The sequence below is a fragment of the Gadus morhua genome, chromosome 18 (genome assembly GCF_902167405.1).
Source record: "Gadus morhua chromosome 18, gadMor3.0, whole genome shotgun sequence".
Taxonomy (NCBI): domain Eukaryota; kingdom Metazoa; phylum Chordata; class Actinopteri; order Gadiformes; family Gadidae; genus Gadus; species Gadus morhua.
In genome coordinates, this window is record NC_044065.1 from 23,384,231 (window position 1) to 23,399,082 (window position 14,852).

The 14,852-nt window shown below is 45.4% G+C and overlaps 1 protein-coding gene across 1 annotated transcript in view; it reads right to left on the reverse strand.

The window, feature by feature from the left end:
• LOC115531643 (wings apart-like protein homolog) overlaps positions 1 to 8,614 on the reverse strand; it is an 85,448-nt gene extending 76,834 nt beyond the window's left edge. The window contains exons 1-2 of the mRNA XM_030341001.1: positions 8,340 to 8,614; positions 6,944 to 7,482 (exon numbers count right to left, since the gene is read on the reverse strand). Coding sequence (XP_030196861.1) covers positions 6,944 to 7,457 — 514 coding nt within the window. The 5' untranslated portion in view covers positions 7,458 to 7,482; positions 8,340 to 8,614. The remainder of the gene's footprint in view (positions 1 to 6,943; positions 7,483 to 8,339) is intronic.
• Positions 8,615 to 14,852: the final 6,238 nt, after the last annotated feature.

Consider the following 14,852-nt stretch of genomic DNA (forward strand, 5'->3'; position numbering starts at 1 on the left):
TGTTAATAATAGAGGTATCTAGGCTCCGCTTTTTTAAAAGGGGTTTAATAACTGCAGTTTTCAGGGCTTTTGGGAAGTTGCCTGACTGGAGAGAGTTGTTAACTATCTGCAATATGTCTATTGCTAGGCAGTCAAAAACATTCTTAAAGAGGTTGGTAGGTAAAGAATCAAGGCAACAGGTGGATGGCTTTAGTTGTGCAACAGTTTCCACAAGAGTTTTAGAGTCAATAACATTAAAGCATGCCATCCCTGCCACGTTACTTTTGCCTGAACAGGGTGGTAGTCCAACATTTTTGTTTGAAGTGGAGATATTGATGGCGCGTCTGATGCCTTCAATTTTATTATTATTATTATTATTATTATTAGTAGTAGTATTATTATTTCTGCGTGGAATCGAGATCAGGTGGAATTTGTGTTGGGGGGGTTGGTCAGTCTGTCAACAGTTGCAAATAGGGTTTTTGCATTATTATTATTGGATTTAATGATATTGGAGAAAAATGTTTCTCTAGCACTTTTTAAGTCTGAATTGTAGGCACGGAGGCTCTCTTTGTAGATATCATGGTGAATATGAAGTTTTGTTTTACGCCAGATGCGTTCATCCTTCCTGCATTCTTTTTTCTGTGCTGATACAGAAGCAGCTTTTCTCCAGGGTGCCTTTTGCTTTCCAGAAATCGTTTTAACCTTGTAAGGTGCAATGACATCCATGACTTTCAAAATTTTCAAATTAAAGTTTTCTACAAGATCATCAGCAGAACATGGGTTGAGAGGTGGTAGTAAGGAGATGGCCTTCCTAAAAAGTACATACGATTCTTCATTGATATACCGTTTTTTGACAGTATTTGATTTTGTCTGTATGTTGGGAATAAAAGATATATTAAAGAAAACACAAAAGTGGTCAGACAAGGAAGGATCAGTCACAGAGAGATCAGAAACATTGAGGCCCTTTGTGATAACCAGGTCTAGAGGTCTCTTTCACATGTTGGGACAGTTCAAATGAGTCCAAAATGGTAAAAAGTTTTTTTGCAAACTTGTCATTCAAATCATCAGTATGAAAATTGAAGTCACCAGTTATAACTAGACAGTCAAAGTCTGTGGAGATGCTAGACAATAATTCTGTGAATTCATCGAAAAAATTTGCAGAGTATGTGGGTGGCCTGTAAATAATTAATAGGAGAACTCTGGGGGAGCATTTCAATACAGCACAAAGGTATTTGAATGATGGAAAATCACCAAATAACATCTGTTTCCCCTGAAAATCATTTTTAAATATAACAGCAACCCCTCCACCTCTTTTTCCAGATCTACATGCATCAAAAAAGTTATAGTTGGGAGGAGCTGTCTCTATCAGAACGGTTGCACTGTTATTTTGTTCCAGCCATGTTTCAGTTAAAAACATAAAATCCAGTTTAGAGGTGGTAATACAATTATTAACTAAAAATGATTTGTTATTAAGAGACCTAACATTAAGTAGACCCATCCTGATGGTGTTGTTGATAGGCTTTAAGGTTGTTTTTGGTTTGGAGGAAATATGTATGAGATTTGTGAGGTTAGCAGGGTGTCTAAGTTTCCCTTTGTTTAAGTAAGAGGACCGCATGTGTGGAACATGCTGCAGCCGCACATGCACAGTTGCGCACAGTAGCTGAGTTCGAAATCGTTCCCTATTCACTCACTCACTATTCCCTATATAGTGTATATGATATAGTGCACTATTTAGGGAACGGACAAACGAGAATTCGGACACTACGCTGAACATTTCTAAGCATCATTTGCGTCAGTAAATGCGCCGGGTATTTGTGTGACGCATACAGATGCGCCGACATCATGTAAACAAAACGGGCACTCACGAGGAAAGGTGGAGGTTGTATTGATGTTGAATGTTAAATTTCCTTGTTCAAGTTTTTTTAAATTGATTTTGAATGTTAAATATTCTATGTTAAATCCCAAATCAATTGTTGAAATTTCTAAACGAAAGCCAGAGACTCCATCATTAAATGTATTAGTTTTCGCGGTTATTCAGCTTCTCCTCCGGAAAAACACGACCGCATTGCATTGTGGTATACGGGAGTAACAACTAGGGTACATCGTATGTACACTCAAATTTTGGGTATTTTAAGTGCACTATATGGTGCATGAAATGAACCACTGAGAATTCGAACACCACTACAACAAAAAAAAAAGAAACAGTCTGAGCCAATGTTATTCATTTTTATTTCTACATTTCAGAATCTGGTATTTCTGAGCCGAATTCTAGCTTTGTATTGTCTAATGTTCCTATTGTTAAAAGCACAAAAGGGTGTTATGAACAACTATATTTTGCATTGTTTTCTTACTGTACCGAAAATTAACCGAACCGTGACCTCAAAACCGAGGTACGTACCGAACCGAGATTTTTGCGTACCGTTACACCCCTACAATTTACCCATTGTGTAAAAGTCGACCAATCTATGGCTCTATAGAGAGGAGTGCTAATGCCCGACTGTCTCCTGGGCAGGTCTACACTGCTAGACACAGGACTTATTCAGGTATTAAATGTTGCTGCAACGATGCATCATATATTCCGTTGCATCCACAACACCCGAAGCATCGATCTATGACAGATTGGAGCATGAGTCAGAGATAAATAGAAGAAATAAAAAAGAAGAAAGTCGTCGCGAAAGACTGCATTACCGGAAAAAGAGAGCGTAGAAGGATGGGACCCATTAATGTTTAGCCAAGTGTTGTAATTAATAATGATAAAATAATTTTCTATATACACGTGTAGCTGTGAACTCATTGATTGTAATTTATTGTATGATGTGTACTTTTAGGGTGATGAAAAGACTTAACTTTTAGCGTTCACACAGAGAATGACCCCTTAAAAGCAGTGCCAACGTTTAAAGGTCCTGTGCCATGAAAATCAGCCTTTATGAGGTTTTCCAACATAAATATGAGTTCCCCTAGCCTGCCTATGGTCCCCCAGTGGCTAAAATTTGCAATCTGTGTAAAACGAGCACTAGGTGTTCTGCTCGCCTTTGAAAAAACAGAGGCTCAGGCGCAATGATTTGGAACGTGGTCCCATATGTCATCATAAAGGATCTAAGCTCCTCCCCTTTCTCTGCCTGGCCCGCCCAGAGAATTTGGCCCGCCAATGAAACACGACCGTGCGAGAGCCGTGTGTGTGTACGAGCGCCGTGTGTGCGTGTACGTGTGTGTGTGCAAAGTGTTTGCTGTTATGGCGCATAACACGTCGGTCTCTTGTATTACCACAACAAGACTGTAGTCGGGGTTATCTCAGCCATGGTTGAGAAGGAATTGGGGTAACGGAACTTTGGCTTTGACTCCCTGAAGTTTGAACTGCGACATGCTGCCTGCCGCCGGTTGCAGCGAGGCACCACCGCCGCGAAGGCGGCACCACCGCCTGGCAGCGGGCAGCCGGCATCGGCGGTTCAGTTTACTTCAGATTGATGTGGAATAACCAGAGACCCAAACAAAGTCGTTTGTGATTCATAATATCGTCTGGAGGCGCACACAGCTTCAGTTAGGGCTGTAACGATACACCCACTCACGATTCGGTTTGTATCACGATTTTTGACCCACGGTTCGATATAGCCCACGATTTTTTTAAATTTAAAAAGCATTTTAATTAAACAACACTTATATAACGATTAACTTAATGTAACATTTAATAACAAATAATTTGGAACACTGAACAGATTTGAACAGAAAGAATACTATTAAAGTATAGCTAAATTAATAAATAAATAATAGGGATGGGCGTGAGGAATCGATTACTCGAGTACTCCTTGTTACAAATGAACTCGTTTGGTGGACAGGCAAACTCGAGTTTGCATATACACACACACCAAGTTTTCTGAAGCAATTTTCTGTCGGCGCCACTAACGCATGCCGTGGGCACAAAGCAAATGAAATGTATCCATTTCTGTGTGGAGCGTTCCGTGCCGTGTGCAGGCACGCCAGAATTCAAAAAGTTAAGAGATGGCGGTTAAAGCAAAGCGCAGCGAAGAATTGAAATACTTTAAAGAAATAGGAGATCATAAGGTGAAATGTAAAATATGCCAAGCGAAATCGAGCTACCAGAAAGTACTATGCGGCAACATATGCTCCTGAAACACAACGGTGAGTTCAAGAAAGCAGACCCGCAGCAACCAAGTGTGTCGGCTATTTTCACCACCGCAAGACGTAGCTTTAATCCCGGCCGTGTGGAGAACATCACAACACTGAGTATTTCCATAGTCCATTTTCTGCCGTTTTATTTGCAGCTTTAAATTATTTGCAATGGTTAGGCTACTTGTTTCGTTTTTTAAATTGTGAGACGCATATTTATTTTTGAAAATGTGTTTTGAACGTTTGCAAAAATAAATAATGAATACTCTGATAACTCTGACTGTTTTGATGGAGAATAAGCATTACATGTTTGGTTGGTAATATTGCCGTTCATCATCAGGCCTATTCCTGCTGCAGATACGTCGCATTCTAAAAATAGATTAGACTAAACGAGTACTCGATTGATCCTCGAGGAATTCCTTCGATCACTCGAGTTTGGAATTTACTACTCGTGCCCATCCCTAATAAATAACCAAAGATTGCAGTTGGAGGATGCTTGCAGGTAGGCAAAAACCCTCAACTAGTTTGGTTGGTTTAGTCAAATATCCTATTAGCGCTTCTTATTAGGCTATTGCTTAAATAATGACATAATCAGGCCGTATAGAATGCAACATGTTTAATAGCCTAACTTTCAATCGATGGAAAAACACGAACGTCGCAATAACGAGGCATGTGTTACGATTAGCGTATGTGTGTGCGCGAGAAAGGCAGTGTACGTATGCGCGTGTGTGAGTGACGTCAGCGAGTGAGTGGACGAGCGAGGAGAGCGAGCGGTAGCGTGTGTGTCTAGTGAAGAAGCGAACGAGTCCGGTAGAATAAAGTATCCATCCTGTCAATAATCGGTGGCCGTTTCATTCCGACCTATAAGCAGACACACTGCCGGTCAAATCACACAAAAAAAAATAGAGACAGGGATCACACAGGCAATTTTTTTCACGCTTGGCCCACTCTGGATAAATGTCGTTCGTATCGCATATAAGGACTTCGACGGCTGTGGAGAAATGCAATCCTCCGTAGCCACGAGAGCTGTCATCACAGAGAGGGCATCTCTTTGCATACTTACGGCATCGATAGAGGGGGTGGTGTCAGCAGACTATTATTTGGACAAATTATTAGCAAATTTCAATCTGACAATTTGATCGGAGAGTTAGAAAGGGCGTATCGCGCTTCTGCCTTCTCACACCGCGAGACAGGTTCGTGGCTTTGAGTGTCGCGATTTCGGTTTCAATACGCGTATCGTTACAGCCCGATTGGCCGTGATAATATGTATTATATGATGGATATCTATGTATTATATGATATTATTTAGATACAGAGCTCCAGGACTGTAACGCAAGTGTTGTACACGGCGTTGGTATTATGGTGCATAACACGTCGGACTCTCGTCTCTGGTGTTTCCACAACGAGACTCGTAGTGGGGGTTATCTAAGCCATGGTTGAGAATGAATTGGGGGAAACTAAAGGAACCTTGGCCTTGACTCCCTGAAGTACATGAACCACGACATGGAGGAGAAAGGGATTGTTGGCCTCAAATGTCTCCCGCTTGAGCCCCGCTTCCCGCTGCCGAGGGACCACCGCCTCGGCGCTGCAGGAGGCGTCGGTGCCTAAGCACTTACCGCTCCCTCTGCAGCTAAGCTCTGGCGGGAGACAACCTCGGTCAACAATCCCTTTCTCCTCCATGTTTGTGGTTCAGTCTACTTCAGATTGATGTGGACGTGGAAGAACCAGAGACGTCGGAGAACCCTACGCGGTCGTTTTCGATTCATAATATCGTCTGGAGGCTCACACAGCTTTTGGCCGTGATAATATATATTATATGATATAGATATCCATGTATAATATACTATTATTTAGATATAGAGCTCCAGGACTCCAGTGTGTTCTAGAATATTAACAGAACACGCCTAAAGGCTGTGTGCGCCTCGCCGTCGCCATAAACCACTGTAAACAGAGCGCTTGGTACCATGGCTGAAAGCTGCTCAGGACCACTCCCCCATCTTCCTCCTTGACCCGCCTCTCTCCTCCTCATTTGCATTAAAGCAACAGACACCGAAACGGCGCATTTGGAGAAAGCTCAATGTGCGACTGGCTAGTAGTGGCTGTAAATCTGCACCGATGCTGAATATTTTTTAACCATTCAGCGAGCAAAAGGCTGTTGTCATTTAGGAGGCCACTCAATGGCATGCAGAACAGTCGCCAACACGCACACTAGGGGTGTGAGAAATACCAACTTTCTACTCTATAAAGATATTTTACATTTCCTACAGAGAGAAAACTACCTCAGGGGTAGTCTTTTTCTCATGAGAATTTCAGGATACCAATGTCAGGATATGATGTTCAGGCATACGGCCTATCAGGAGAATAGCGGGAGAATGGCAGAAATTACACCTTAGTGTGAAAGCAGCTATTGCGTGTTATGGATTTGCCTCAAAACAATTAAATAATCAATACAAACCCAACCCTATTTTCACAATCCGCTAATTTCATCACCTTATTTTGAGCTAAATTGCAATATGTGGTGTGAATATGTTGTAAAAGGTAGCTGGTTTTGCCAATTGGGATTAGATTGGCCTCAAAACACTCCCAATACCAATCATATCTCTACCCTGGAAATTGATTACATGTTATGACATAACTCGACTAAACATAACTTGATAAAAGCATTACCTCGTCCCAGAACAAGATTTCTACCTGAGTGACGTCAGAGAGAGAGATTTACCAAATGTGAACGACAACAATGGGCCTGTTGCTCCATCCAAGGGGAAACACTTGGATTAAACCCAGTACCTTAGAGATAAACCCCTTAGCCACTATGCTCTCCCTGTGTCCATCATTTTACCTGTAGTGGAGGCAGTGGTGGTGGTATTGAAGAAGACTGCAGTGTTCTCCAAGACCCTGGGCTGGCTCCGGTCACTGCTCAATGCAGCTGAGGTCCCCCTACTGAGCGTAGAGGACAGGGACCAGCCCTGGAGGGCGGTGGAGGACCTGCTGGAGGTATCCAGCGAGAAGCCAGGCCTCTCGGCCTGGGGAGGCTCAGCGGAGGCGGGCTTGGCCGGGGACGGCTTGCTCCCTGACCGGGATGACACCGGTTTGGACTCGTCGTCGCTGTCAAAGCCATATGGATCCTCTGATTTGTCATCTGTCATGCGGGGCCGCTTGTGGCCTTCCCGCAGAGCGTCAATTTTTGCAGCACTGCTGGCAGGGGCGACGCGCTTGGAGCTCACTTTGGCTTTGTAGGTGGTCTCGCCCCATTTGGTGCTGAGGGTGGCTCTCTTGTTGGACAGTACCTCATCAAACTTGGACGTGCCCTCCCCTCCCTTCCGACTGTAGGTTTTACCAAATCTGGACGTCATTGTTGTTGCCTATGAATCATATTTTCTGAAATACAAATAAATACAACAAGAATTAAGTAGAAAGGTAATGGATTCACTAACTCTCTTGTTCGTATTGATTATTTCCCCCAACACACTAGCGAAGAATAAAACCAAAATCTGTATGAAATCACCGTATTTTACTAGTTTAAGCAAATCCCCCGCATGCATGTTGTTGGATAGAGTTGAGATCGACCCAAACGTCTTAACCACTCGCCCTCTTAGCCTAGCATAACATCTCATCCACTTGCCCTCTTAGCCTAGCATAACATCTCATCCTCTTGCCCCCTTAGACTAGCATAACATCTTATCCACTCTCCCCGTTAGCCTAGCATAACATCTCATCCACTTTCCCTCTTAGCCTAGCATAACATCTCATCCACTACGTCTAGTCCATTTACAATTTTAGGCTAGCCTAACGTCTCGTCTATGAACCATGTTGGCCTAGCATAGCGTCTCGTCCACTTGCCCCGTTAGCATATCATAACGTTAGCATAGCATAGCGTCTCGTTAGCCTAGCATAACAAGGCCACACCGACCCCGTTAAATTAGCCCGCTAGGGCACAACAAAGCAGAGCACAACTCTAAGAAATTCGCTTGCACCTCCTTCCAAACAAGACATTAAACTCAAAGAATTGCAATTAAACCTCAGTCAAAGCGATGACTTTAATTTTTTTCAACGTTTAGCGATAAACGAACTGAATGGTGACCGGGGAAGTTAGCCAGGAGCTAAGCGTTAGCAGCTCACAACAACAGACCGACCGTCACGGTCTGAATAGAGATATATATAATATATATAGTAGATACAGTACAGTTCATAAAGCTGATCCAGTACATTCACTGGTAGTAGAGAGGAGGACTTACATGGGCTCCTAAAGACCGTGGGGCTAAGAGCAGGCTGTCCACAGCCCGGGCCTTCAGCTCCTCTGGATATCAACAAGGCGGACTGTCCCAAAACGGCACCGCGACTAACGTTGACTCTGTTTACTGGGATCAATGTGACAATCCCTCCCGGTCCCCCCAGACAGTGATGTGTGTGTTTTAATCAAGATTAGACTCGCTTGTCTTTTTAGACTGTCTCTTGTGTTCAGACGACAGCATTCATTGGTCTCCCCTCCTTGTAGTGGTCCATGGTGCGTTCGAGTTAATCACGTTATGTAATTTGAAAATCACAATCACATAGTGACGGGCTCTGTACATTTAGGTACGGTTATTTTAATAACTTAACCAAAGCCTACCAATTTGTCCCTTCTTACAAGTACAAATTATCAGTAGAATTTGAAATAAATGATCTCTGTTTTTGATGATACTTATTGTTTTGGATTGTAGCTCTAGCAAAGATAGTAAGTTATGTGTCATAGTAAGCCCCACATTGTTCCACTAATTGTTAATAATCATCAATAAAGATTAATATGGAAATTATGTATGTATTGTTACTTTGTCGGGTTGTTTATAAAAAAGCCATTGGTTAGGAGCCGGTTTCAGTTTCGATAGAAATGGCATTGTCCATTTTTTGGGCTGACACGAATGCGTCATAACGGCACTTGTCATCTCTCCCCTAAAGAAAGCATCCGTCCAGCCCATTATGTATGATCCAACCCGTATGATAATGATCCAACCCATAAAGTATAATCCAACCCATGAATGTATGAAACAAGTCCCATGCATGTATGATCCAACCATCATCAATACACACTTTAGTGGTGGGGCACGATAGGGGCATTATTGTAATGTATTGTCAACTGTCAACAAAGAATTATATGAAATAATGTAGAGGACGCAAAGTTTAGCACTCTGCGCCCTGTGTGTAGATATTGGTTTTGGATTGCATACCAGTAAAATTCGGACTTTATGCTTGCCGAAAGTTAAACTAAGTTTCAGACTATTGAGCAGACTATTGAGCATCTCCCAGCCCTGGAGCTCCTGCACGGAGAGACTGGTCCTCTTGGGTGACGGGACTCCACCCACGAAGGAGGGGACTGTTGATTCCTCCCAGGTTTTACAATATTTGTGTTTTGAGAGACTGTTATGTTCTGGATTAACCATGCCTTTTTTGGCTTTCCCCCACGAATTGGTGTCCTGTTTGGGAGGAGATGGTTCGCTCACCGTGCCGGGTTGCCACAGTGTGTGTGTGTGTGTGTGTGTGTGTGTGTGTGTGTGTGTGTGTGTGTGTGTGTGTGTGTGTGTGTGTGTGTGTGTGTGTGTGTGTGTGTGTGTGTGTGCGCGTGTGTCACAGTATGTGTGTGTACTGACATCTGTGTTGTGTTTGTGTGAGAAAACATTCAAAATTCCTTCTCGTGCTCTTCAGTGCTGAAGGAACCCATGTAGAAGTAGTCATAGTAAAAAGTGTGTGTGTATGCATGTGTGTGTTTATCTTTGCTGTCTGTATACTATTTGTGTTATTCATTTTCGAGAACAGCATCATCAAATCAAAGTGAATCATATTTCTTTATCGGGTACAAGATTTTCCAACACAGATTATACTTCAGGTGAGCATGAGCCAGATAGGACCATGTAGCACCCAGAGGAGAAGCATCCCCCTGCCGCTCCTCCTCTGCATGCAGGACATGATCCCAGAGCTTGTTGACAAGCAGCCCTGCGTTGATGGGCGTCTGTGCCGTGGTCGGTTGGTTGGTGGGTCGGTTGGCCGCGGGGCCAGACTGGCACCGAGCTGGACCTCTTCAAAACCCTGACCTGGAGGCGTTCACCAGAGAGCTATTCCACAGAGCGCTAAGCTGCCCGCTTTCAGCCATGCCAAGTTCATCAACAACAAGCACATCAAGCAGAAAGCCTCCGCCAAGAGATTCATCTCCTCTTTGGAAGCCCCCTGGAATTGGGGAAGGGGGGGATCCATCAGACAGGCAAAACAAAATGTTTTTCTCGAGGTCTGGTGGTTTCAGAGTGCCAGAACCCTCGCACGACGTGGTATTGAGACACTGGCAGCAAGGGGTCTCTTGGTTGCACCTGGAGGGTACGAGGCGCAGCCAGGAATCTTCCAGAAGGTTTGTTGGCAAGGGATCGTTTGGCAATGGCTGGATCCCCCCAAAAAAAAACAATTAGGTATTTGAACGTGAGCATATATATCAACCCTGGCACAGAAGTATTCAGGAAAAGATTCTGGAAGATGATGAGAGAGAGAGAATGGATAGGATCAGTTAAGAGGAGTATTACTATGTTTTTTGATGTAAAAATATATAAATGTATGCCATATTTTCAGTATTTTGAATGCTGCAATTTCAATTATAATTATACGTTTATCTGTTATACGTTACGAAAAATGATACGTTTCTTCTGGCCCTGTACATTTACTGAATATTTGAGTTACAGATATAATTCATGAAAGAATCTTTTTGTATTTTGATACAGTCAGGATGCAGTTCTGCTCTATTCATATGATATTAATATTTATCCTGTATGATCGGGGATAAGCCCTACCTGTTCCTTAATTACCTGTATTGGAATTCACTGGGTATCGCCTTGTATCAAAGTGTCTACTTATTGTATTGTTTCGTGTCAGTGATGAAAAAAGTAGGCCTACATCTTTAACCAAGCTTATCTTCACTCTGTATGGTTGATGGCTGGTTCAAGCAGCCTCACCTGGCCCGAGTCAGACTGCTTGGACTCTGGGGCTGGGTGAGGCTGCACACCTATTAACACAGGTTCAACCAGCCATCACCACACACACTCAGGGAGAGATATCCTGCATGGCAGCATGTTACAGCATCTGTATTATTTTACTAATCCATCGGGTTCAACCTCACCCCCCTGCGTCTTTGGGCGTGAGGAGACAGGGGGTGAACCCCTTTAGCGTGGCAACAGACAATATTACACAGACAAACAAGAGAGACAAATAAATGACTTCTCCATCATGTTGCTCTTTTTTTCCAAAAAAAAGGGTACATACATTTTTACCCTTTGCTCATTGTTTTGTTTTGTAAAAAAAGATGATATCAGGGTTCGCAATGTGAATGATCCTGAAAAATCGTTACCATGATTTGCTAGCAGTCCAGCACACACTGCTTGTCTAAAGATGCAGCTCTCCCGTATGTTCCATAAGAATCATTCTAATCTGACCTCAACCATCACACATATTAACAGTCTCCCCACATAGACCACTGAGTTTCACAGAGATACTAGCATTGTAGCTGAACTCACAGCAATCCAGATATAAAAGTAAGATGGATTAAAGAAGAAATAAAATGCATGAATATGTATAAGACATTACTTTATAATAACATTGTAACGTTTCTGCAGCTGAGGATGATGATGGGTCTGAGGATGACGTAGACGGGTGGTGATGAAGATGAAGAAGAGGATGAGCAAAACGAATATGAAGAAGACTGCAATGATGACATCACGATGGTGATGATGAAGATGATACTGGTGGTGGTGGAGATGATGATAATGAAGGCTAACAGGTTGCCAGGATTCAATCAAAGATTTAAAAGTTAGAGGGCTATAGTGAACAATAGACAGGAAGACAGTTGGGGACAGATCCCCCCCCCCCCCTCTAGGCCTGCAGCCAACCACATGGACTTTGCATGCAAGCAGCATGCACTGGGACCTGCGCCATCTCATGTAGTGTGTGGTAGTCAAATATGTCTGCACATGTGTGATATGTATTGATGTGCGTGAGTCTGTGTATGTATATGTTTTGTATGTGTGTGTGTATATGTGTTTATGTATGTCTCTGTTTATTTCTTTGCATGTATTTGGACGAGTGAGTGTGTGTGTGTGTGTGTGTGTGTGTGTGTGTGTGTGTGTGTGTGTGTGTGTGTGTGTGTGTGTGTGTGTGTGTGTGTGTGTGTGTGTGTGTGCATGTGTTTGGTTATGTGTGAACCTGAATTCTACTCTTTTTAAATTATAGTGTTCCTTTGGTGCCTGTCGGAGCTATTGTGTCCACACATGTGTGACCAATGTGCACGTAGGGATGTGCGTGTGTTTGAACAATATGAACAGCGGCCCACAGGGCTGGCTGCCATATTCGACTGTCATAGGAGGGAAGGGATCTTTAACGTGGGGGTCTTCTTTTGTACGGAGGACAATGTGGATGCATTGAGGCTGCAGCCGCCTGTAGAGACAGAGATATCTCACACTGAGACAATTCACTACGCACCTCAGGGGAGGGCGGATGGAGGGGGGATGGAGGGGTGGAGGGATGTTGGGGTTGAGGGTTTGAGGGGTGGAGGGATGGTGAGGCAGAGGGATGGAGGGGTGGAGGGAGAAAGAGAGGGGTGGAGGGCGAAGGGAGGGTGGAGGGGTGGAGGTTCTCCTGGTGCACCAATAGATGGCAGTGACTGTCAAGTTAAATGCAGTTTAATAAGGTTGAGCCCTGAAAGCAGCTTGGCAGAGCTCTCAGGTTCAAGAAGGAACTGACCCCATAGGCCCCAACAGAAGCAGGAAGTGGACTACTTACTCAGCGCTCAATGTATTGGGCAGAGAGCCACCAAGGAAACTCTCAGATCCATTGTCACACTTGTGACAAAGCGACAAAGCTTTTGTACTGGTGGCTTGATAAAAACACACACACGCAAAGTAGAAGGAAGCTAAGTGCATTATAACACAAATATAAGATATAACATCCCATGTTTTTCCTTTTATAAGGTAGTTATTTTCATCACTAATGTGATAGTTTATTAAACTACCCTTCAAATAAAAATCACCATATTATGCACTTTAACATACTCAATGATTGATGCATTTTCATCAAGCAATGGTTACAAAGGATATTTTGGATTGAGGTCAGGGGTTCCCAACCGTTTTTGTTCCAAGAACTAGCATATTCATTAAACAATTAATGCATAATTTTAAGATGCATAATTCTTTAAGAAGGATGTGGTTGTTTTTCAAGATGGTTCATGTGTCATATGTCATGGCCTGTGTCCTGTTTTGGTGTGTTTCCCTCCTGTGTTGATTACTGCTCCCTCCCCTAATGTGTCTCAGCTGTTCCTCGTTGCGTGTCTTGTGTTTGTTACTTAAGCCCTTGTCTTTCAATTGTTCCTGGTGCTGTCATTGTGGTTAGTTCGTCCTGCGTGTTCTCAGTTGTCACCTGTGTTACCTTGCTCCTTGCTCCTTGCCTTAGCCTTTTGGCAGAAATAAAGTGCTGTTCTCCCTAAACCGTCTGCATCTGGGTCCTACCTGCCTGCCTGCACCGCTAACCGTAATAGTATGACAGCACCACCATTGGACCCAGCGGACGCTCAATTTTTCCGTGAGTTGGAGGATTTGTTAGTTTAGATAATCAAAGCTATGGATGGCTGGGAGAACATTCCCAGCAGGAAGGAGCAGGAGGCTGTGTTGGGGCGTACGTGCAGGGCTGTTGCGTCAAGGCCCGAGTTGAGGGACGTCTTACTCGAGTGGGCAGTCGAGCTGCTCAACCCCACAACCTTTTGGCCGGAGAGCTACATGCCACTGCCACCGGACTTTGGTGACCGGCCTAAGCCTTCACGCTCCTGCTCTCAGCCTCTGCCCCCGGTTCCCCGCTACCAGCCTCTGCCCCCGGTTCCCCGCTACCAGCCTCTGCCCCCGGTTCCCCGCTACCAGCCTCTGCCCCCGGTTCCCCGCTACCAGCCTCTGCCCCCGGTTCCCCGCTACCAGCCTCTGCCTCCGGTCCCCAGCTACCAGCCTCTGCCCCCGGTCCCCAGCTACCAGCCTCTGCCCCCGGTCCCCAGCTACCAGCCTCTGCCCCCGGTCCCCAGCTACCAGCCTCTGCCCCCGGTCCCCAGCTACCAGCCTCTGCCCCCGGTCCCCAGCTACCAGCCTCTGCCCCCGGTCCCCAGCTACCAGCCTCTGCCCCCGGTCCCCAGCTACCAGCCTCTGCCCCCGGTCCCCAGCTACCAGCCTCTGCCCCCGGTCCCCAGCTACCAGCCTCTGCCCCCGGTCCCCAGCTACCAGCCTCTGCCCCCGGTCCCCAGCTACCAGCCTCTGCCCCCGGTCCCCAGCTACCAGCCTCTGCCCCCGGTCCCCAGCTACCAGCCTCTGCCCCCGGTCCCCAGCTACCAGCCTCTGCCCCCGGTCCCCAGCTACCAGCCTCTGCCCCCGGTCCCCAGCTACCAGCCTCTGCCCCCGGTCCCCAGCTACCAGCCTCCTCCTTTACGGACAATCAGAGTGGGGGTGGTGAGTTTGGGGTACCACCCGGTTCCTCCCGGCACTCCAACTCCCGCACTGATTCCGGTCCCCGAGCCCTGTCCGGTTCCTGAGCCCACTCCTCTGCTTCCAGAGGGGGCCCGCCCCCTGCTCCTTCCAGAGGGGGCCCGCCCCCTGCTCCTTCCAGAGGGGGCCCGCCCCCTGCTCCTTCCAGAGGGGGCCCGCCCCCTGCTCCTTCCAGAGGGGGACTGGCCTCTGCTCCTGCCGGAGGGGGCCCGCCCTCCAGACCGT